This window comes from Oncorhynchus keta, chromosome 17 (assembly GCF_023373465.1).
Source record: "Oncorhynchus keta strain PuntledgeMale-10-30-2019 chromosome 17, Oket_V2, whole genome shotgun sequence".
NCBI classification, from domain to species: domain Eukaryota; kingdom Metazoa; phylum Chordata; class Actinopteri; order Salmoniformes; family Salmonidae; genus Oncorhynchus; species Oncorhynchus keta.
This window is the reverse complement of record NC_068437.1, coordinates 5,537,923-5,562,618: the sequence shown is the minus strand read 5'-3', so window position 1 is coordinate 5,562,618 and position 24,696 is coordinate 5,537,923. Positions and strand designations below refer to the sequence as shown.

The 24,696-nt window shown below is 43.0% G+C and overlaps 1 protein-coding gene across 6 annotated transcripts; it reads right to left on the bottom strand.

Annotated features, from left to right (window-relative positions):
* Positions 1-278: 278 nt before the first annotated feature.
* On the bottom strand, positions 279-20,965 carry aifm5 (apoptosis inducing factor mitochondria associated 5). Of its 6 annotated transcripts, none has more exons than XM_052465342.1 (18): positions 20,931-20,965; positions 19,384-19,493; positions 19,136-19,245; positions 18,903-18,947; positions 18,584-18,665; positions 18,357-18,474; positions 17,693-17,779; positions 17,240-17,331; positions 16,865-16,995; positions 16,585-16,700; positions 16,154-16,225; positions 15,973-16,036; positions 15,722-15,798; positions 13,399-13,516; positions 13,065-13,163; positions 12,914-12,989; positions 4,050-4,154; positions 279-2,511 (listed from the first exon to the last, which is right to left on the bottom strand). In XM_052465342.1, the coding sequence occupies exons 3-18, from the start codon at positions 19,218-19,220 to the stop codon at positions 2,472-2,474; spliced, it is 1,407 nt and encodes a 468-aa protein (XP_052321302.1). In that variant the 5' UTR covers positions 19,221-19,245; positions 19,384-19,493; positions 20,931-20,965; the 3' UTR covers positions 279-2,471. The 6 variants fall into 6 exon arrangements, with proteins under 6 accessions (XP_052321302.1, XP_052321301.1, XP_052321300.1 ...); XM_052465341.1 differs by lacking the exon at positions 20,931-20,965 and adding an exon at positions 20,840-20,876; XM_052465340.1 differs by lacking the exon at positions 20,931-20,965 and adding an exon at positions 20,718-20,754.
* Between the last annotated feature and the right edge of the window lie 3,731 nt (positions 20,966-24,696).

Here is a 24,696-nt window from a genome sequence, read left to right as displayed (position 1 = left end):
GAAAACTACCTGCCCTCCAGGACACCTACAGCACCCGATGTCACAGGAAGGCCAAAAAGATCATCAAGGACAACAACCACCTGAGCCACTGCATGTCCACCCCGCTACCATCCAGAAGGCTATGTCAGTACAGGGGCATCAAATCTGGGACCGAGAGACTGAAAAACAGCTTCTATCTCAAGGCCATCAGACTGTTAAACATCCATCACTAACACAGAGAGGCTGATGCCTACATACAGACTTGAAATCAGTGTTCAGTTTAATAAATGGATCACTAGTCACTTTAATAATGCCACTTTAATAATGTTTACATATCTTACATTACTCATCTCATATGTATATACTGTATTTTATACCATCTATTGTATCTTGCCTATGCCGCTAGATTTTTGTGTATTAGGTAGTTGTTGAGGAGTTAGAGTTAGATTACATGTTAGACATTACTGCACTGTCAGAACTAGAAGCACAAGCATTTCGCTACACCCGCAATACCATCTGCTAACCATGTGTATGTAACCAATACATTTGATTGGATTTGATTTGAATTGACCGGTTGGCGACCACTGGGGTAGGCTAATAGTTGCAGTCATAGGTGATAATATCTTTCTAGGAGCTGACCCATCAAAAATTTGAATGTTAAAGTAAGATTTGAATGGAGAAAGCTGATCCGAGAGCCGCGCTAACTTTCTTTCGATCCTATTAGTTTCGACTGTAGGCCTGTGCCTCAACAACGCACTTAGCGAACGCTCTCTCTGCGTGGTATTTTGAGAAACGCATGTTACATTTTCGGGACGTTGTTGGAACAATGCATCATTAAAACTCATATGCCTAAATTACATTGCTATCGGGAAACCAAGCCCAGGTCATGCGGTTCAGATATTAGATGAAGAACAATGATAACACATTCATTCATCTGTTTTATAAATAAACAAAAAATGGGAATTAGGTTGTGCTTTTAGATGGTTGAAAGCATAGTGATAACACATTGGAAATTCAACAAATATAGATTGTAAACTCATTGATCAACATTCTCAACCAAATATTACCCAATTATCAACGTTGAAACGACCTAGTGTGCCCAGTGTGGTGAGAGGGAGAGATGTAAGAGATAGAAAGAGAGATGGGTGAGAGAGAAGCACAGCAGTTCTTTTGAAAGCATTTTGGTGTTATCTTTTTGTGTTGTGTTTGTCCATGTCTATTATTCTCTCTGCAGCCTGTTTTGTTCAGGTTGCCTAATTCAGCATCCCTGCCTCAAAGACCTCGGCCCTGGCCTTCTGTCCCTCTAATCCCCCAAACAGCATTCTGATTGGTCCATCCACATAGCCACAGTGGCCATTAAGGTCACCTGTGTTTTTCCACTGCCCATGAACCCGGCAACGGCCTACCTAGCAACCCCTTCCATGGAACCCAAAGTAAGCGTAAACTCAGACTATGCCACCACCACTGGTTGACATGTTGACAGTACAACACTAGCTTCCATGACTACCAACCTGTCATGTGACCACCGTATCGACATTAGAACACCAGCTACCATGACTTCCAACCTGGCATGTCATCATGTTGCTATCGTGTCAACAGTAGAACACTACCCACTGAGCACACACTGGTTGAATCAACGTTGTTTCAACGTAATTGGTCAACGTATTGTGACGTGGAATCAACGTGGAAAATACATTGGATTTGAAAAAAATCATCAACCAGGACTACTTTCATCTTATTTTGACCAGCATTGATTCAACTAATGTGTGCCCAGTGGGTAGCTACCATGACTACCATATCTACAGTAGAACACACACGGCTACCTTTCTGTCATCTCTTCTTCTCCATTTTCAGAATGTGAAGTAAGAAATGTCTACATCAACAGGTGGGCATTGGCGACACCATGACCTTGTAGTTTCCCCAAAACGGAGAACATATAAAACTCATCCTTGTAAATGAAAAATGAAACCCACAAAATGTGTTTATCTGAGGTATCACTGTTTTTTCTGTTTCCCCCCACCTCTAAACAAACTGGCTAAGAACAGAGCAGACAAACTGTTGAGTGTTGTCCTGCTATATGGCTGATGTCATAACAAGTGATGTCGTGGTAAAAATAGGTGCTGATCGCCGTTATCAGTGAGTAAAGTAACGCCCCGTGCACTTTCTATGCATTCTTCTGCACAAGGTGAGAAAACGCTCGCACACAATGAAATGAAAAAAAGTGCAAATACGGCGTTTACATGCGATTACCCTCCACTAAACTACTGGTTATAACTCAGAAATGTCACGTCGTCCTCTTCTGATAGGTCTCTTCTGTGTCTGTCGAGCCTCCAGCCAGACAACTTGTTCACCAGAAGAAGGGGAAGAGAGAGGGGATGAGGAAGGATGCCTGAGGAGGAGGAGGGAGGGAGAGATGGACAGAGGGGGGACATTCTGTGTTTGTGTGTCGGAGATGAAGTGATGTTGAGACGGATGAGTGGAAGGAGGGATGATCAGGACAGTTTCAGCTTCAGCCACCTCAGGTCATCTGATCTGTGAGGAAGACAAGGGAAAGAGATACATTGCCTTCAAAAAGTATTCACATCCCTTGACTTTTTCCACATTTTGTGTTACCCGTTGGGATTAAAATGTATATAATTGTCAATTTTTTCTCAATAATCTATACAAAATACTCTGTAATGTCAAAGTGGATTAAAAAAAAAACATTTGTAAAACATTTATTTAAAAAAACTCTTAATTAACCCCCTGAGTCAATACATGTTAGAATAACCTTTGCCAGCGATTACAGCTGTGAGTCTTTCTGGGTGAGTCTCAAAAAGCGTTGTACACCTGGATTGTACAATTTTTGCACATTTATTATTTAGAAAAATATTCAAGCTCTGTCACGTTGGTTGTTGATCATTGCTAGACAGCCATTTTCAAGACTTGCCATAGATTTTCCAGCTGATTTAATTCAAAACTGTAACTAAGCCCCTCAGGAACATTCCTTTTCATCTTGGTAAGCAAGTCCAGTGTATATTTGGCCTTATATTTTAGGTTAGTGTCCTGCTGAAAGATGTTTCCCAGTGTCTCTTGGAAAGCAGACTGAAACAGTTTTTCCAATAGAATTTTGCCTGAGCTATTTATAAAAAAATAGAAATAAACTCTCTAGTCCTTGTGGATGACAAGCATAACTATAACATGATGCAGCCATTACTATGCTTGAAAATATGAAGAGTGGTACTCAATGTTGGGTTGTGTTGGATTTGCCCATAACATAATGCTTGGTATTCAGGACATAAAGTTAATTTCATTTTATTGCCGTTTTACTTTACTTTTGTGCCTTTTTGCAAACAGGATGCATGTTTTGGGAGATTTGTATTCTGTACAGGCCTCCTTCTTTTCACTCTGTCAATTAGGTTAGTATTGTGGAGTAACTCCAATGTTGTTGGTCCTTCCTGAGTTTGCTCCTTTCACAGCCATTCCTCTCCGGCAACTGGGTTAGGAAGGACGCCTGTGTCTTTGTAGTGACTGGGTGTATTGATACACCATCCAAAGTGTAATTAATAACTTCACATGTTCAAAAGGATATTCAACGTCTGCTTTAAAAAAATATTTTACCCATCGACCAATAGGTGCTCAGCTTTGTGAGGCATTGGAAAACCTCCCTGGCCTTTGTGGTTGAATCTGTGTTTGAAATTCACTGCTTTGACTGAGGGACCTTACAGATAATTGTATGTGTGGGGTACAGAGATGAGGTAGTCATTCAAAAATCATGTTAAACACTAATATTGCACACAGAGTGAGTCCATGCAATTTATGTGACTTTTTATACACATTTTTATTTGATTTCTAAAAACATAATTCCACTATGACATTATGGGGTATTGTGTGATACAAACTGTCAATGTAAACCATTTAAAATTCAGGCTGTAACACAACAGAATGTGGAAAAAGTCAAGGGGTGTGAATACTTTCTGAAGGCACTGTATTACAGTGTGTGTCCGTGTGTGCTTGTGTCTGTCTATCTGCCTGGAGAAAATACAAGAATGAGTTTACAGTGAGAGAGAGGGATGTGGGTAGCCACGTACTCAGCCTCTTTCTTAGTGATGGTGTTTCCTGCAGCGAACCTCTCGGCCACAGCAGAAACAGCTGGGTCATAGTTCAGACTGGCTGCTGCTATTACCTCATCATCCCTGCGGGGAGAAAAATAGTGGGGAGAAGAATAGTATTCATACTGTGGCAAAGAAGGGGGTCGAGTGATAAATGGCAGATATGTGAGAGCAGAACTAATAAACGGGTTCTGCCCGATCACTAAAATGGCCGCCCCGATCAGAACTACATATCGCAAAATGGCCGGCTGCCAAAACTACAAGTTCCAGAAGCAAGGGGAACCCTCAGAAGGTGGAGCCAACCCACAGATAAAGGGTCAAGAAAAACCAGGAAGAGAGAGAGAGGGCTGAAAGGATCTATGAACCATAGAGAAAGAGACAATAGAGATTGGCTGGATTTACCGTGTATGAGCTGGACTGTTTGGGTTTACCTGTTGGCGTTTGGTCCTGGACCTACCGAGAACCCGATTTGTGTACCGAATCCTGCTATCCTTGACCTTGCCTATGGTCTTGGTGGACCAGGACGGAGAAACAAACACACAGGTACTGTCCTGTTTGAAAGAACTCTCATTCTGGGGTGATTTGGTGACAGTTTCCCACTTAATTTGTGACAAACGCTCATAACATTGAAGAGGTTTGCCACACGTGGTGGAGAATGCGGATAATGGACTAACCATACCGCTGGTTAGGTAGGAACAAATGTTCAGTTAGCACTCCAAAGGGGAGTCAGGTTTTTTTTTGTGGTTTGTTTGGTTAGGACAGTTTCTCAGGAAAATGAGTATGGAGGGAGCCATACAGGCCCTGTTACAAGCGGCGGCCACCCAACAAGAGGCAACTAGAGCTCAACAAATAGCTCATCAGGATGCAATGCGAATGTACCAGGACATGTTACATACAGGTCCACCACCGGACCAACCAGCTGCTCAGAGAAAAGCAAGAGAGAAACACCCAGGAGTTAAGAGATGGCCTAAAGGGGCTAGCGGGCCAAATTGGAACTCAATTACCAGCTGCAAATATCCAGAGGCAGGCCAATCATTTTAATCAAAAAATGACAGCACGGGATGATGTGGAAGTATATCTTAACACCTTCGAAAGGACTGCAGAGAGGGAGAAGTGGCCGAAAGAAGAATGGGCAGGGCTTCTGGCACCATACCTGGCAGGGGACCATCGTACTCAACCAGTTTCAGCGAGGTCTACCCCAAGAAGTGCGACGATGGGTTGGCCAGAACGAGGTACTTTCCGCCGACCATCTCGTGGTCCTGGTTGAACGGTATTGTACGGCAGGAACAGCTGAGTAAGCACAGGAGGAAAGATTCCCATTCCCCAGGCCTGGGCGAACCAGTGGACAGGGTAAGACTGTCCCAACAGGTGGAGGGGGATGAGAGCATCGTGGGGCCATGAGCAAAGAATCAGAATTGGGCCGAGAAACTAAGGAAAAAAACGGAAACCGGGAGGTCTCCCCCCCCGAACCCCTATTATCTGTTACAATTGTAATCGACCAGGACATATTGCAGCCTACTGCCATATTAACCTGTTACTCCTACCCCCTACTTTTTCGAACATTCTGTTAAAAATCGCGCAACATTTCAGCGCCCTGCTGCTCATGCCAGGAATATAGTATATGCATATGATTAGTATGTGTGGATAGAAAACACTCAGACGTTTATAAAACTGGTTAAATCACGGCTGTGACTATAACAGAACGTGCGTTTCATCGAAAAGCGCAGGAAAATCTGATCACTGAAAATGGAAATATATATCCATCCGCCACTTCAACCCATTGATAAAGGCGAACCACAATAAATGGGGCTGAGGTTGCAATACCTACAGCTTCCACACGATGTCAACAGTCTTGTCATTTGCCTAGGCTTTGTTTCTTGGTCAAACAAAGAAGAGACAAGCCATTTGTTCAAGTCTCCGACCGGATATTTTGGTTGAGATTTACCCGGACATTATTTCCAGACAGACAGCTAAAGAATATACTTCGCCTCGTGATCAATTTGATCGCTTATTAACGTTTACTAATACCTAAAGTTGCATTACAAAAGTATTTCGAAGTGTTTTATGAAAGTTTATCGTCGACTTTTTTAATTTAAAAAAATGACGTTACGTTATAAGACGCTATTTTTTCCCGTTTATCACACAGTCTTCATAGATCGATATCTAGGCAATATATGGACCGATTTAATCGAAAAAAGGCCCAATAGTGATTATGGGACATCTAGGAGTGCCAACAAAGAAGATGGTCAAAGGTAATGAATGTTTTATATTTTATTTGTGTGGTTTGTGTAGCGACGACTATGCTAATTATTTTGTTTACGTCCCCTGTGGGTCTTTTGGGGTGTTACATGCTATCAGATAATAGCTTCTCATGCTTTCGCCGAAAAGCATTTTAAAAATCTGACTTGTTGCCTGGATTCACAACGAGTGTAGCTTTAATTCAATACCCTGCATGTGTATTTTAATGAACGTTTGAGTTTTAACTAGTACTATTAGCATTTAGCGTAGCGCATTTGCATTTCCAGATGTCTAGATGGGACGCCTGCGTGTCAGGTAGGAGCAAGAGGTTAAAGAAGCAATGTAACCTCGGTGAAAAAGATGATGATATATGGTATGCATGTCCTGTTGTAACCACTCTACTTGAAAGATCAAGAAACAAACATATGTGCAGGGTGAAGGTTGAAGGGAAAGAAGTTGAAGCACTGCTGGATTACGGCAGTATGCTAACCCTGGTCGTTGCAAACCTAGTGCCAACTCATAAACTGGATACAAGTCAGGATATCAGTGTTACATGCATTCATGGGGATACCCATCTGTACCCCACAGCCTTAGTGAGCATACAAACAGAGGACGGTCTGCTGGATTATGAGATCGGCGTGGTCCCAAAAATGCCATATGATCTAATATTGGGTAGATACTTTTCTAACTTTGCGAAGTTAGGCCAAAATAATGGCATATTTGAGAAGCCATCAACCCTGACCAAGCAAGAAGAAGCATGGGGTCTTCAACCAAAGCCAAGAAAAGAGGTCTCCCTGGGGCCAACCTCAGGTGCTAGTAGGGGAGGATGAGGATGAAGTGGCAAACCTCATTGATAACGAACAGCCCGGTACTAGTGGGGCTGGGGTCGATCTGAAACCAGAGGATGACGATCTAGAACCAGCAGACCTGGCAGGGTCCTTGACTAATTTCGGGACGGCCCAAAACCAGGATCCAACCCTGCAGCAAGCCAGAGCAGACGTGCAGGTCGTAGATGGTACTCCCATAAATGATGGGATGATGCCTAATAGTTTTCTCCACTTCATTATGAAAAAGGGTTTGGTGTACAGAGTCTCAAAAATAGGCGTTGATGTGGGTGAACAGTTGTTGGTCCCCACCCGGTACCGGAGGACAGTTCTGGATCTAGCTCATGGGCACATTCTGGGTGGACACCTTGATATCGCTAAAACCCGAGACCGGATTGTAAAGGAGTTTTTACTGGTCAGGAATTCAGTCTGAAGTGGCTCGGCATTGTGGAGAAGGCCCGGAGTGCCAGATAACAGCTCAACTACCAGCTGTTAGAAGCCCGTTAGTGGCACTCCCCATAATCGAAACGCCATTTGAGAGGATAGCGATGGATATAGTGGGCCCATTACCCAAATCTGCCAGAGGGCAGCAATACATTCTGGTCATTCTAGATTATGCCACTCGCTACCCTGAAGCCATTCCCCTTCAGACGATGGCTTCCAAAAATATTGCCAAGGAATTAGTGCTCTTGTTCTCCAGGGTAGCGGTTCCAAAGGAGATCCTTACTGACCAGGGGACCCCCTTTATGTCCCGGACCTTTGTAAATTGTGGCAGGTGAAACAGGACATCGGTTTACCATCCTCAGACGGACTGGTTGAGAGATTCAACAGGACCCTGAAGTCAATGCTCAGGAAGGTAATCGATAAGGATGGGAAAACTGGGATTGCATGTTGCCGTATCTGATGTTTGCCATTAGAGAGGTTCCTCAAGCCTTGCTGGGGTTTTCTCCCTTTGAGCTGGTATATGGGAGGCACTCCCGGGGAATCTTAGACATCGCCCGGAAACCTGGGAGCACCAATCCACCCCGTATACTAGTGTCATAGAGCATGTCACGGCAATGCAAGACAGGATAGCCACAGTCATGCCCATCGTCAGAGAGCACGAGACAAGCACAAGAGCACCAGCGGCACACATAACCGGCAGGCTACCCTGAGGGAATTTCAACCGGGAGATAAGGTGTTAGTGCTGATCCCCACGGTAGAGTGCAAACTACTAGCCACATGGAAAGGACCATATGAAGTACTGGAGAGAATACCCGAGGCTCGACACGCCGCGATTAGAGCAGGGACAGAGAAAATGTTGACAGCTGGAATGATCGAGGAGTCACATCATGAGTGGTCTAGCCCAATTGTGATGGTCTCCAAGCCCGATGGGTCTTTGCAGTTCTGTAACGACCTTCGGAAGGTAAATGAAATCTCCAAGTTTGATGCCTACCCCATGTAGACGAACTACTGGAGAAAATTGGTAAAGCTCGGTACATTACGACCCTGGACCTGACAAAAGGGTACTGGCAAATTCCTCTGACCCCCAGGGCAAAAGAAAAGACCGCCTTTGCAACCCCTGGAGGTTTGTTTCAATACACCGTCATGCCATTCGGCTTACACGGGGCCCCAGCCACCTTTCAACAGCTCATGAACAATGTCGTAAAACCACACCAAGCATACGCCACAGCTTATTTAGATGACGTGGGGATCTACAGCCCAGATTGGGAATCCCACTTACCCCGGGTACAGGCGGTGTTAGACGCCCTTAGAAAGGCAGGGCTCACGCGAACCCTGCCAAGTATTATGTGGGGTTAGAGGAAACAGAGTATCTGGGATACACTGTGGGAAGAGGATTAATCAAACCACAACGTAAGAAGGTGGAGGCAATTAGAGAATGGCAGACACCAGTAAATAAGAAGCAGGTTCGAGCCTTCCTAGGGCTGACCAGTTACTACCGGAAGTTCATCCCAAACAGTTTTGTAGTCTCCAACTGTTTCACTTTGACTTAAAACACAGAGCAGGGAAGGAAATGGGAAATGTAGATGGGTTATCCCGCATGCACGCATATTTTGTTGCAGTAGCCCGACCTAGGGGGTCGGATCTAGGGAGGGAGATGTGTGGAAAAGAAGGGGGTCGAGTGATAAATGGCAGATATGTGAGAGCAGAACTAATAAACGGGCTCTGCCCGATCACTAAAATGGCCACCCCGATCAGAACTACAGATCACAAAATGGCTGACTGCCAAAACTAAGTCCCAGAAGCAAGGGGAACCCTCAGAAGGTGGAGCCGACCCACAGATAAACGGTCAAGAAAAACCAGGAAGAGAGAGAGAGGGCTGGAAGGATCTATGAACCATAGAGAAAGAGACAATAGAGATTGGCTGGATTTACCGTGTATGAGCTGGACTATTTGGGACTTACCTGTTGGCGTTTGGTCCTGGACCTACCGAGAACCCGATTCGTGTACCGAACCCTGCTATCCTTGACCTTGCCTACGGCTTGGGTGGACCAGGACGGAGAAACAAACACACAGGTACTGTCCTGTTTGAAAGAACTCTCATTCTGGGGTGATTTGGTGACAATTTCCCACTTAATTTGTGACAAACGCTCATAACCTTGAAGAGGTTTGCCACAATACATACATGCACCAGGTTTTCTGGAAAATTTTGCGCCAGACAAGTGACCAGGGGAATATTTTAATTTATCGGACAATAGAGAAATGTACCCGGTCATCCATATGCAGTGGGTGCTTAACATATTAGGCCACGCAGCCAGTGCCATCAATGGATAAATGAGCCACATTTACGTGTCCTCACAGACTATATAATATATTACAAAAACACTATTCCTTGTGTTTCGATGTGTAGCATATGCATTTGGGGCTCCCGAGTGGTGTAGCGGTCTAAGGCACTGCATCTCAGTGCAAGATTCGTCCCTGGTTCGACTCCAGGTTGTATGACATCTGGCAGTCCTTGGGAGTCCCATAGGGCAGTGCACAATTGGCCCAGCAATGTCTGGGTTTGGCTGGGGTAGGCTGTCATTATAAATAAGATTTTTTCTTAACTGACCTGCCTTGTTAAATAAAGGTAAAGAATATGCATAACTTTATAGCCTATCATTTTATTGGTTTTTACTTTCCTAAAACAATTATTTAATTTATACTTGTCAGGCTACTGCGTCTACTATACAGATATAAGTATACAGAAGGAAGCTAATTCCCAAAATTGTAATCAGAATATTTTTTGTAAAGTTAGCATTATATTGTTAGTTTGTTTGAATAACTCTAGTAGGCCTAAAACATTCTTCCTCACCTCAAGATCAATTGACGGAGCCAGTTGCTGTGTCGGAGTGCACTACCTTCATGTCATAGGCCTGCAGTATAGTACAGTCATGGCCAAACGTTTTGAGAATGACACAAATATTAATTTTCACAAAGTCTTCTGCCTCAGTGTCTTTAGATATTTTTGTCAGATGTTACTATGGAATACTGAAGTATAATTACAAGCATTTCATAAGTGTCAAAGGCTTTTATTGACAATTACATGAAGTTGATGCAAAGAGGCAATATTTGCAGTGTTGAGCCTTCTTTTTCAAGACCTCTGCAATCTGCCCTGGCATGCTGTCAATTAACTTCTGGGCCACATCCTGACTGATGGCAGCCCATTCTTGCATAATCAATGCTTGGAGTTTGTCAGAATTTGTGGGGTTTTGTTTGCCTCTTGAGGATTGACTACAAGTTCTCAATGGGAATTGAGAAAAAATATTGATGTTTTGCCTTATAGCAAGGTGCTCCATCATGCTGGAAAAGGCATTGTTCGTCACCATTGTTCGTTCCTGGATGGTTGGAAGAGTTGTTCTCGGAACAATCGGAAAGGGGATTCAACAGAGAAAATGTCTTCAGCAGTCCAATCTCTGTAGTGGCTTCTTTGCTGCCCTTCTTGACACCAGGCCATCCTCCAAAAGTCTTCGCCTCACTGTACCTGTACCTGCCTGCTACCATTCCTGAGCAAGCTCTGTACTGGTGGCGCCCCAATCCCGCAGCTGAATCAACTTTAGGAGACAGTCCTGGCGCTTGCTGGATTTCTTGTGCGCCCTGAAGCCTTCTTCACAACAATTGAACCGTTCTCCTTGAAGTTATTGATTATCAGATAAATTGTTGATTCAGGTGCAATCTTACTGGCAGCAATATCCTTGCCTGTAAAGCCTTTTTTTGTGCAAAGCAATGATGACGTCATGTGTTTCCTTGCAGTTAACCATGGTTGACAGAGGAAGAACAATGATTCCAAGCACCACCCTCCTTCTGAAGCTTCCAGTCTGTTATTCAAACTCAATCAGCATGACAGAGTGATCTCCAGCATTGTCCTCGTCAACACTCACACGTGTTAACGAGAGAATCACTGAAGTGATGTCAGCTGGTCCTTTTGTGGCAGGGCTGAAATGCAGTGAAAATGTTTTTGGGGGATTCAGTTCATTTGCATGGCAAAGAGGGACTTTGCAATTCATCTGATCACTCTTCACAACATTCTGGAGTATATGCAAATTGCCATCATACAAACTGAGGCAGCAGACTGTGAAAATTAATATTTGTGTCATTCTCAAAACTTTTGGCCACGACTCTAGGCTAAATGCCACACCAAAACTTCGCAAAAGTTTCTGAAATTTATTAGGGTAATATCAAAAGTAAGTCAAGCCGTTGTTTATAGGACAAATACGAGAAGGATATTATATTGCGGCAAACACAAACATTAATTTGGCCAAGGAAAATAGCTCAACTGAACTGGTTTAAACCTTAACAAAAGTTTAACAGGCTAATTTGCAGCAATTACCAAGAAACACTTGTGCCTACCGTACCCCAAAATAACAGCAATAGGCTAATTATATTTATTTTACAACATGCCTATTTATTTTACAACATGTCTACTTATAACCAATCTTAAATTAAATACAGAGTACACAATTAAAAAGACAGATCGAACTTAATTTAATTCAGACTGAAACAAAATACGTTTAGCATTTTTAAATAACTGGTTTAGATTAATAAATAGCCCTACAATAATAACAATTGTATACAATAATAATAATAATAATAATAATAATAATTAAGCAAATTATTATAAATACGAAGAGAATAATACATTGAAGTTCAAAAATGCCATCCTACCTGAATTGTGAGTTGCACAGTGGCCTGCATTTTCTTGTTCAACAGAGATGAATTTGCCTGCATCTTTACGTGCTCTAATATCATAGGCTAATTTAAACTAATAATTCAGCACCTGAGTAAGTGGAAACTCAAAACACATTAGCTCAGCAACACTACAGATAATACCCACAGCTAGGAGCCATGTATTAATCTAACAGGCAGGCAGACACTTTCATTACAGGAATAATGAGGATAATGTACTTTACTGTTTGAACAAATCATGCTTTTAGCCTCCTAAAAAATAGGACGTTTTGTGTGATCTGAAGGAATGTGCAGCTCCCACCGATGCGACCAATATTTTTTTATTACTCGCACAGCCAAGTCAAAAGGTCGCAAAATGTGACTAAATGGTTGCAGTCTGGAGCTCTGCCTTGTAGGCTTTCCACTATAGGCTCTCTAACTGTTGATCTACTTCAATGAAAACAGCCTCCGTCTTTGCAATCAACAGTAGCATAGGCCAAAGGCCACCAATTACAGGCTAATGGAAACCCTGCCATGCATTCATGCACACACACACACACATCTTGTGCTAAAGTATACACACACACATACAAACACACACAGCCACAGGAACAATGACGTTTTTTGTTGACTCACTTGATATAAAAGGCCAGGAACTTTTGTTCCTCCACTTTCCCTTTTACCACGATGTCAGTGTATCCTTCCCCATAGCCTGCAAAGGACACATATACACAAATGATTAGTGTGTGTTCAGGTGTGTTCAGGTGTGTGTAGTAGATAGGCTTACCTGTGTATCTGATGTTCTTCCCCAGTAGGACGGTCCAGTAGTAAGGGACAGAGTTGAGTTCAGTGGGTATATTCAGCATGTTCAGGGCTGCTACTCTCCCTACAACAACACCACACACACAGCAACAACATCAAAATCAATAGCAACTATATACAGTACCAGTCAAAAGTTTGGACACACCTACTCATTCAAGGGTTTTTATTTATTTTTTTACTATTTTCTACATTGTAGAATAATAGTGAAGAAATCAAAACTATGAAATAACACATATGGAATCATGTATTAACCAAAAAAAAGCCTGATGCATGTGTTTAAATTGGCCTGGGTGAGTTACCGTGTGCCTGTGCCATCTGCCAGTGTCCTATATTGACCCTCTGGTCTTTGGCCATTGTCAGGGGGAAGGTAGCCAGGTCTCCTCCACAGAACACTTCAAGAACATTGGTCCTCATGCACTGCAGGAGAGGAGAGGAACCACACACACTTAGTATAGTAACAAGTTGTGTAGTGGAGGGTGAGCGCATGTCAACACCTTTTGCAGAACAATGCATTGAAAATATAGGGAGCGTTACTTTACTAGAAAATAAAAGAGAGCCGCACACTCTCGGAGCTCAGATGCAAAAATTGAATTGCCAACGTTTCGACAGCCAAGCTGTCTTCATCAGGCTATAATCACAAACACTGCGAGGTGACTCGTTTATATAGTGTCAAAAGACGCAGGAGTCTGTAATCGCGGCTCTCTTTTATTTTCAAGTTTTCTACTCCGCTAGCCAGCACCTCGTCTTAATAGGTGTGCGTTTCTTTTTCTTCTCGAGCGTTACTTTACTAACCACGAATGGCCATGTTGGGGAGTCGTGAACTACTTATAGTTCAACTAGTAATTTAATTACATTTTGTAGTAGCTTGGTGGTAGCTGAACTAAATTCAAATCTCAGTAATTCATAACTTTTTGACATATGGGTGAAGTATTTATTTATTGTTCAGCATCAGACCTGCCCTAATCTCATTTGAAACTTTTATGTTTCATAGGCGAAAGTACACATTCTGTTAACATCTGATTCCAAAGTGATCTGTTCTTGCAATTTGTAGTCTATGACATTAGATTTAGATATGATAATTTAGTAGTTCGGATGTAGTGAACTACTTTTTCTAACTAACCTTAGTTAAGTAAACTATATTCTTCTTGAGGGTAGCTTTAGTGCAGCCTACCTTGTTCCAGTGTGAAGTAATTGGTAGTTTAGTAAACTATATTCTTCTTGAGGGTAGCTTTAGTGTAGCTTACCTTTGTTCCAGTGTGAAGTAATTGGTAGTTTAGTAAATTATATTCTTCTTGAGGGTAGCTTTAGTGTAGCTTACCTTTGTTCCAGTGTGTAGTTTAGTAAACTAGATTTTCAGAGTAGCTTCCCCAACACTGGTGAATGGTGATCAGCGTTTGTCTCCACTACATCACTGATAGTTACACTCTATAAAGAAACTCTGGGGAAGAATCTCAATTGCATATTCCTCACGATCTCTCTCCACACCACCTCACCACCTCAACTGGTCCCCCCAACTGGTTTTGAGAAGGGAAAGAGGACGCGAGGAGTATGCAATTGAGATTCTCCCTATAAACACTGTCATACAGCCTACATAGAGCTAGCCCAAAGGTCGGCAGATGGTGATGTTGAGTTATTTCATCTTACCTTCGAAGGGAATGTGTGCAGCTGGCTAATCACTCGTATTCCTGTGGACCGGTTTCTATATTCAGGCTGCAAAGGAGTCAGTTTCCTCCTTAACTGAATTTAATTCATTTTTTTTAAAACGGGGAAAATATGCATACTTTCTTTATGAAGCACCATGGCTAATGCTAGTCACGGACCATCAGACCAGAGGAGAAAAAAATAGACTGCTGCAACCTGATTGGCTGAACACGCTATGCAACATTGTCACGCCCTGACCTTAGAGAGCCTTTTAATGTCTTTGCTTTGGTCAGGGTGTGATTTGGGGTGGGCATTCTATGTTTTGTTTTTCTATGGTTTTGTATTTCTATGTTTTGGCCGGGTATGGTTCTCAATCAGGGACAGCTGTTTATCTTGTCTCTGATTGGGAACCATACTTAGGTAGCCCTTTTCCTCTCCTTTCTTTGTGGGAAGTTGACTTTGTTTATGGCACATAGCCTTTAGCTTCATAGTTTGTTTGGTAGTGTTTATTGTTTTGTTGGACGTCTTTTCTAATAAGGACAATATGTACGCTCACCACACTGCACCTTGGTCCTCTTCAATCAACAGCCGTGACAAACATTTGGGACTAACATTAGCCACTCTAGAATGGTGGTGGAAAATGTTGCTTCATAAAGAAAGTATGCATATTTTCCCTCGCCATTAAATGTAGTTAAGGAGGAAACAGACGCCTTTACAGCCTGAACTGGTCCACGGGAGATACGAGTGTATAGCCGGCTGCATACCTTCCCTCAATATTGCTATCAGCCAGGCCTTTAGGCTAACATAGAACCTACATACTATCAAAAGAGTAAAGCTTTATTTACTCCTAACCCCCCACAAATAAAGCTACAACAAATGCCACAAATTAGATGTCAACATTCTTACTATTAACAAAGCAACCCTTGGTTTGATTCAGTAGGACAACAACATGCTTTATTCAGCCATCCAATTGGAGCTCACCTTGTCCACTATGACTGAGCTCTTAGAGTCCATCGCTATGGGAGTACCCTGCAGGAACTCTGAGTTAGGGATCACACCTGGAGGGAGGGAGATACAGGAAAGTGAGAGAAAGGAGATGGAGAGAGGAAAGTTTGAGATGTACAAAGAAAATAAAGTCTTTATAGTTCAGATTTGCCATACAGTAGTAGGTCTTTATGAGGTTGTGTAGTATACTAATTTAAAGTGTAATAATTGTCCTGTGTTGTACATACCTATGCCAACTATTAAAACATCAGCAGGAATGACTGTCCCACTCTTCAGCACAACCTCTTTTACCTGCACAGAGACAAACACAGTATATTCTCATTGAATAACCCAACACAGCTATACAACTATAATGGGATTGTCTTCATGTTGCCAGGACACGGACACAGCTAGGTCTCTCTACAGTACCTTTCCGTTCTCTCCGCGGACCTCTGACACATTGTCATTCATATAAAACGCCACATCCTTCTCTGCAAGCATCTGTCAACACAAGGAGGGGATGAGAGGGGAGAGGGGTGAGGAGGCAGAAAGGAAGATGACTTCTAAGCAGTTTTAAATGCAGCTTAGTTATACATTGGAAGCGAACCACTAGGCTACCACTACAGGGTAGCCTAGTGGTTAGAGCGTTTGGACTAGTAACCGAAAGGTTGCAAGTTCGAATCCCAGAGCTGACAAGGTACAAAATCTGTCGTTCTGCCCCTGAACAGGCAGTTAACCCAGTGTTCCTAGGCCGTCATTGAAAATAAGAATCTGTTCTTAATTGACTTGCCTAGTAAAATAAAGGTTAAAAATAAAAATAAATAAAAGGAGTGTTCGGAGCACCCTCTCCTGTCTCTCACCATCATGGTGACCTTGCCAATCTCAGGGCCCAAGGTCTTCTGGTAGGGTAGCTCACTGCTGCCAATCACTGTGATGCTGGAGGCCTTGTCTGTCATATAGGATGCCACCTCCATGCCTAAACACAACACACAGCCAGGGAAATACACAGATCAGGGCTATTCGTAGTGTAGTGCACTACTTTTGGCCAGAGTCACACAAAGACAGAGGTCTGGACAAAAGTAGTGCACTACTATTGTCGGGGCATAAAGTGTCAATTTGAGACTGAATGAGACAATGTACCAACGAAGGATGTCCCCACGATCACGATATGACAGCCCATACAGGCAACATGTATTTGCCTTGCATCCTCCGGTGTCTCCAGCATCTTTACATTCTCCAGGTCTTTACCTGGACACTCCAGACCCTTCGCTCTACACAACATAATTAGAATGGATCAGAACACAGAATTGGAATAAGTAGAATGGACATTCCTATTCCCATTCTCTAACTACTGCTGTGTTCTGGGGTGGGTGGAATTGTGATCCTTTTGGGGTTACTGTTCTCTGTCTGTGTGTGTGTGTGTGTGTGTGTGTGTGTGTGTGTGTGTGTGTGTGTGTGTGTGTGTGTGTGTGTGTGTGTGTGTGTGTGTGTGTGTGTGTGTGAGTATGTACACACCTGCAGCCTGTGGATATGAGGAGCTGGTCGTAGCTCTGGACTGAACCGTCATCAAATGTTACTTTCTTCTTCTCTGTGTCCAATGACATGGCCTGCCATGACAATAACACAGAGCTTGAGAAGGCTTCTGAGAGCTTGCAAACAACCAAGCAATGGCCATAAATATAGTGCACTCATATGCTGTAAATACAGGCAGATATACTACAGGTTAATGAGCACAAAAGAGAAAACATAGTGAGAGAGAGCCATGTTATCTAAATGAACCCTTTGAGGTCATCTGTTCGAACAGTAGAATTCCAATAGATTCTTGAGAATAATTTGTTCAAGAAACTCATCCTTCCTAAATTAACGCAACAGAAAGTAAAGGCCAGGAGAATGAGAACTATGTATAATATTGTATAATGTATATATGTTTAATGTAATAATATATAAATAAAGCTATATTGTATCCACCTCTTTGCGGAGCCACACCTCGATGTCGTGTTTATGGAAGAACTCCATCCTCCTCAGCAAAATGCTGTCATCCTCCACATTCATTACCTGGGGGGGTACAATGATGTGTTACTCGAACCCAACTAGGTGACGGTTAGAAAGAATAAAAACATATTTTAGGACTATTTTTTTTAAAACGTTTTAAAACTCCAGAATGAGTTACCCATCTATTCTATTTTTTTTTATAGATCTATAGGGCTTGACCTCCCCTCTGACCCCATGACCTTTGCCCCTACCAGAATAGAAAAGCTCTAGGGTTGTAGAGTTCTGGTTATGCTCCCAGGTTATTCAGAAATCCTGGTCGGTTGATGCCCAGGAGGTTTTATTTAACTAGGCAAGTCAGTTAAGAACAAATTCTTATTTACAATGACTGCCTACCCCAGATGACGCTGGGCTAATTGTGCACCGCCCTATGGGACTCCCAATCACAGCCAGATGTGAGGCAGCCTGGATTCAAACCAGAGACTACAGTGACGCCTCTTGCACAGAGATGCAGTGTTTAGACCACTGTGCTATATATAGCCCAGAATAAGAAGGGAATGAGCAGGAAATCTGGAATCCTACAAACAGGATTTCTGGAAAAACCTGGGAATTTTGCAGAAGATACAGAATTTGGGTCATTTACCTTGCTGAGTCGTGTTTTGTCATAGGGCAGAAGGTTGTCCCTGGTTACCATGATGATTCTGCCTCCGAAGTTCTCCTGTCTCAGAGTTTCCGCACACACTAACGACGCAGCCCCTGCGCTTACAGAGAGAGAGAGCACACCATCACGCACACTCACGCAAGCAACCACATACACACAAGGCACTTGTGCACACACACGCACACTGAGCCCCAGTATCCCATCCTCACCTCCCCCGAGCAGTAGGATGGTGTGGATGACACCTTCTACTCTGGATCCCATACACTTTATTCGTTTGGTCTGTCTCGCTGCCTACACACAAACACCACATGACATAGAGTGACATAAAGAATTCAGAACTGCTTTAGGATCCATCTACAACTAACTCAAATAGTTTTTCGGCTCTTACTGTTTCTGTATAACACGGTTAAGGCAACAGTAACAGTAAATCAAAACCAAATTGAGAGCTTCAGCTTGACAGCAAATGCAGCATGTTGTAATATTCTGCCATTTAATAAAAGCAATGCGATTTTTAAAAGTAATGCTTACCTTTTTGTTTACGGACACATACACTTTGTTGTTTTCGACTTTCACCTGAAAAATATATCAAACAAAGTCAATCAAAGCCTGTCTTCTTGCCTGCCTGTCTGTCTGTCTGTCTGTTAGACCCACCTTGTGGCAGACAGTCCATGCCTGGGTATTCCTCAAGGTTTCTCTTTCTATATTTCTCCCTTCCCCTCTCCTACCTCCCTCTCCCTCCCTGCCACCCTCTCCCTCCCTACCGTGTGACAGGGTAGACAGTCCATGCCAGGGTATTCCTCTAGGTCTCCTGTCTGGATGTTGAAGCAGGCACCGTGCCACGGGCATCGCACCCTGTGCCCTGATAGAACCCCTACACACACACACACACGCGCACACACACATGCACACACAATACACTATTATAACAGCCAATACATTGTATACAGTACATGACTTGGAAAACATGCACTCACAGGGACACACACACACACTGACTGTACTTCCTCACCTTTGCTCAAGGGAGCTCCGTAGTGTGTACACTGGTTGCCGATGGCGCTGTATATGCCTTCACTCCGTACCAACAGAACATTGTGACGTCCCACCTCCACCTCCATCATCCTACACACACACAAACGAGTGTGTGTACAACGTGTACTGATCTGTCTCTCTGTGTTTTCTGACCCATGTTTTCTCTATCTCCATCCTCTCTTCCCTCTTTCTAACTGAATAGGGTGTGATGAAACTTGGATCCTTAAATGTAAGAAAATACCCAAACATTTGAATCACAAAACATATTATTTTTTTGTGTTATAGCCTAACTAGGCGATAGGCTATAAAGACCTGGGGAAAGTTGTGTAAAGGTAATTCATCGATATGATGTAGATGGTAAACAGCATAGTAGGTCAATTTCCGCAACAACTTAGAGCACTTAAGCGCGAGGCTCAACTTCTCCACTATCTGGGTGCCTGGCTACCACGCTGTGAACAGAACCTGTGAACCTGTGTGACGTTTGTTTTGTGTCATTTTAGCAGAAGCTCTTTTTCCAGAGCGACTTACAGGAGCAATTAGGGTTAAGTTTCTTGCTCAAGGGCACATCAGCAGCTTTCACCTAATCATCGCAGGGATTTGAACCAGCAACCTTTCAGTTACTAACCCAATCGCTTAACTGCTTGGCTATCACCCAGTTTTTCATCTAGCTCCTCTTAGTATCCTAGCCTATTCATTGATGATAGGCCTGGCTTTACTGAAGTTGAGAGACATTGCAAGGTTAGAAATGTTGGGGTACAGCATTCCATTGTGAGAAACAGCTGTTGATTGCCGATTTAATAGGCCTAGTTCGCAGTTCTGACTTGGTCTCCCTGGTGGCCCACCTGCCTATACTGTGCCCCTCCCCTCTCTCTCTGTCTCTCCATGCGTGTGTTTGTGATGTAGGAAGTATGGCAACTATAATCAGTCCCATCTGTTCCAAAAATACTGAATCTTAGGAGTCCATTCTTAGCGGAATAAGAATCGTGACACTCATAAATGGGAGTCGAGGAAACAATTATTTTGTAGCCGACTCTCCACCACTACGTCATCATTGTTAACAGGTGGAAAGAAGTCCTGTATGGGTATGAGAATACTTTGAGAAGTTAAATAAGAAAGGAAATTACGGTTTAAACGTTATTTAAAAAAAATATGCCACATCCCTATTACTGACCATTCTGTAGTTCTGATTCCAGACACACCATCTGTCTTATATATAAATATATATCTCCTCTCCCCCCTCTCCCCTCTCTTACTGTCCATCCTTTAGTTCTGACTCCAGACACACCATCTGTCTCTCCCTCTCCCCTCTCTTACTGTCCATCCTTTAGTTCTGACTCCAGACACACCATCTGTCTTATATATAAATATATATCTCCTCTCCCCCCCCTCTCCCCCTCTTACTGTCCATCCAGTTCTGACTTCAGACACAAGCTTACTGTCCATCCTTTAGTTCTGACTCCAGACACACCATCTGTCTTATATATAAATATATATCTCCTCTCCCCCCCCCCCTCTCCCCTCTCTTACTGTCCATCCTTTAGTTCTGACTCCAGACACACCACAGTCCCCCAGCATCTCGGCTACAATCTGTGATTACAGCCCCCCGCACACACGGGCGCACACACGGGCGCACACACACACACACACACACACACACACACACACACACACACACACACACACACACACACACACACACACACACACACACACACACACACACACACACACACACACACACACACACAGGAGTGTTAGAAGTTGTTGACCCATTCTCTCTGTGTGTGTGAAGGGTGACTCACATAAGAGGACAAAAATACATCTGGGTTTATTGTCAACTCTGTCGTCTCCATAAACTGCTCATGAAAGTAAGATAACCAAATATTCAAGAATTTTCTATAAAAAAAAGTGGTTAACTTATTTAAAAATGTACCCAAGGATGTTGTAGGTGTGTGAGTAAGTATGTCATTCTCTCGTAGTTTCTAAAACACATGAACATGGTGTATAACACAGCGAGATTACAATTTACAGTAGAGCAGAATGGACATTCCACCTGCCTGCAACATCACAGGAGAATTACGCAACGCATTGACAGGTGAGTCGTGAGCGGACTTTTACGCACCAGTCTATCTTACTCATTCAACCATTACTAAATCCTTTTTTTTTAACACAAAAAACGGTACTCACCTGGCCTTCCAGACATCGCGTTGATTCTACAGTAATTACAGACGTTCCTCAATAGTCCTCAACGAACATGTGATAAGTATTCAAGTTTGTTTTATAAAAGTGTCCGGAGGCAGTCTTTGCATTAGCTGAAAGCACCTATCGCGATGGGACAATAGTCCGTTTCCTCCGCAATCAAACCTGCTCCAACCCTCATCCCTCCGCCCCTCGATGATTTGACCGGTCGGTAAACGTGCAGGAAAAATTGAGGAGCACTGAAAATATTGCACAAAAAATAACTGTATTTTAACAATCTAAAGTGAATAACTGGATGTAGATCCGGTAATGTTTGTGATTTTGCTTAGAGTTTTGTCGTTATTGTTGAAGAGAAGAGCAAGCCTTTCTGTGTGACACAACAGCAGCATAGAGAAAGGCTGACGAGGCACTAACGTTCACAATGAATGAGTGAGAATGCACAACTTGCGTAAACCTTTGGGTTGCTCATTCATTCAAATCATCGTTACAAAATCTATGTTTTATCATCATGTTGGTTGCGGCCAATGGCCATAATGAAAATATATATATTTTTTAAATTTGTTTCACTGCCAATTACAAATGGGAAATAATTTGTTGTGAGATGGGGCCACATAAACTCATGTAACCCAATATTGCAAGCTTTGATATTGCAAAAATGTGAAATACAAATAGTAAATTGTCTGCCCCACATACATGAAAAAAAACAGCATTAGAATATCTTAAAGCATTTTGGAAATATAAACCTGTAAACACACAGATACAATAGGTATATATATCAACTTTGAATATTTATGATGAAGTTAACTCTTTGGTAACTGTTCAATAGACAACTTTCCAAGTCAAATGTGCTCTAGTGCTGTATGGCCGCCTGACACCGGAATCGGCTCTAAGGCAAGTGATATCAGACTCTGAAAACTGTCATGTTTTCCTATTAACTGTTCCTCTGTGTATTCTATAAGTTTAGCCCCTACACTTGCAATTACGTTAGGGGCCATTCCTAGACTTGACTGTCCAAAATCCAATATTGCTTCCACAATACCATTAAATGGTGTTTTAATCACCTGTAGAAGTACACGTTCTAAATGAGATACTTTTTCCAGATTTGTGTACCGCACTTATGCCCTGTACTCAACACTATTTTTGTGTACTTCAACTGTGTTATAAATCTAATATGCCCATCATATACACTCAAATACCTTTGTCTGGATATATAAAAAGGCAACAGACTGCTTGCCATGGCAACAACAAGCATTCCAAGTCACCAGCCTCTTTGAGGATCTTTAAGACAACTGGGATGCTCCAATTAAAGAAAAGAGAATCCTGGACTCTGACACCCTCTCCCTAGCCTCAACAACTTGCCCCCACTGTGGTATAACTTGCGCCTCCAGGAGTGGTCTGTTAAGTCACCTCCTTATCATTTAGAAGTGAGCTTTGATTCATTGCTAGTCCAATACATCTGCCTGAATCCAACATGACCTTCTGCTGGCTCACTGTATTGTGATGCACATCGGGATGTTCCGGTGCCTTTTTGTCCTGTTTGGGTTGAGTTGGCACATTGCTTCTTCCAGACAATCATGTCAAACATCCTGGCTCCCTGCCCTGGAGTTGCTTTATACACTATATACACAAAAGTATGTGGACACCCCTTCAAATTAGTGGATTCTGCAATTTCAGCCAGACCCGTTACTGACAGGTGCATACAATCGAGCACACAGCCATGAAATCTCCATAGACAAACATTGGCAGTAGAATGGCCTTACTGAAGAGCTCAGTGACTTTTAAATGGCATCGTCATAGGATGCCACCTTTCCAACAAGTCAGTTCATCAAATTTCTGCCTTGCTAGAGCTGCCCTGGTCAACTGTGAGTGCTGTTATTGTGAAGTTGAAACGTCTAGGAGCAACAACATCTCAGCCGTAAAGTGGTAGGCCACAAAAGCTCACAGAACCGGACCACTAGGTGCTGAAATTTGTAAAATTTGTCTGTCCTCTGTTTCAACGCTCACTCCCGAGTTCCAAACTGCCTCTGGAAGCAACGTCAGCACAAGAGCTGTTCATTGGGAGCTTCATGAAATGGGTTTCCATGGCCGAGCAGCCGCACACAAGCCTAAGATCACCATGCGTAATGCTAAGCGTTGGCTGGATTGGTGTAAAGCTCGCTGCCATTGAACTCTGGAGCAGTGGAAACTTGTTCTCTGGACTGATGAATCATGCTTCACCATCTGGCAGTCAAATCTGGGTTTGGCGGATGGCAGCCAAATAGTGCCAACTATAAAGTTCGCTACAGCCCAAATTAGTGCCAACTATAAAGTTTGGTGGAGGAGGAATAATGGTCTGGGGCTGTTTTTTTAGTCTCCTTAGTTCCAGTGAAGGGAAAACTTTACGCGACAGCATACAATGACATTCTAGACGGTTCTGTGCTTCCAACTTTGTGGCAACAGTATGGGGAAGGCCCTTTCCTGTTTCAGGATAACAATGCCCTCAAGCCCACAGAGGGCCATACAGAAATTATTTGTCGAGATTGGTGTAGAAGAACTTGACTGGCCCGCACAGAGTCCTGAGCTCAACCCCGTCGAACAAATGTTGGGATGAATTAAAACGCTGACTGCCATCCAGGTCTAATCGCCCAACATCAGTGTCCGACCTCACTAACTCCATGTTAATGCCTATGATTTTGGAATCAGATGTTCAAAGGGCTGGTGTCCACATATTTTTGGTAATGTATATTGACTTTGTGACATCATGGTGTATGGGGAGGATGCAAACACACATAACTAGCACATAAGGCATGTGAACCAACACAACCTGACACTCATTGAAGAGAAATGCCATAAACTTAGTGGGCCTTCACAAGTAATAGGAATTGCACTTCTCCAATGTCAATGCAATGGGCTTCAAGTCTGCCAGTGGGTCCTGACATCGTGGAGCATTGTCAAAAAATCCACTATCATCAATGGGTTTCGAAAGGCTGGACTGCTGCGTGTTGAAGGGGCAGCATGAGCTCAGCGGGGTATTTGCCTCCGGATGAAAGTGACGAGAGCGACAATGAAAACGATCCAACATCGGATGAAGCAATTCTGAGGCTATTCAACTCCG

Excerpts from the sequence above, each read along its gene's own strand:
- aifm5 (XM_035790458.2), bottom strand. The coding sequence starts at position 20,691 with ATGGTGTGTCTGGAGTCAGAACTAAAGGATGGACA. Across the intron at positions 16,701-16,864 it reads CGTGGGGACATCCTTCGTTG|GCATGGAGGTGGCATCCTAT; the intron begins GTACATTGTCTC and ends TGTTGTGTTTAG. Across the intron at positions 12,990-13,064 it reads GAAGAACATCAGATACACAG|GCTATGGGGAAGGATACACT; the intron begins GTAAGCCTATCT and ends TGTCCTTTGCAG.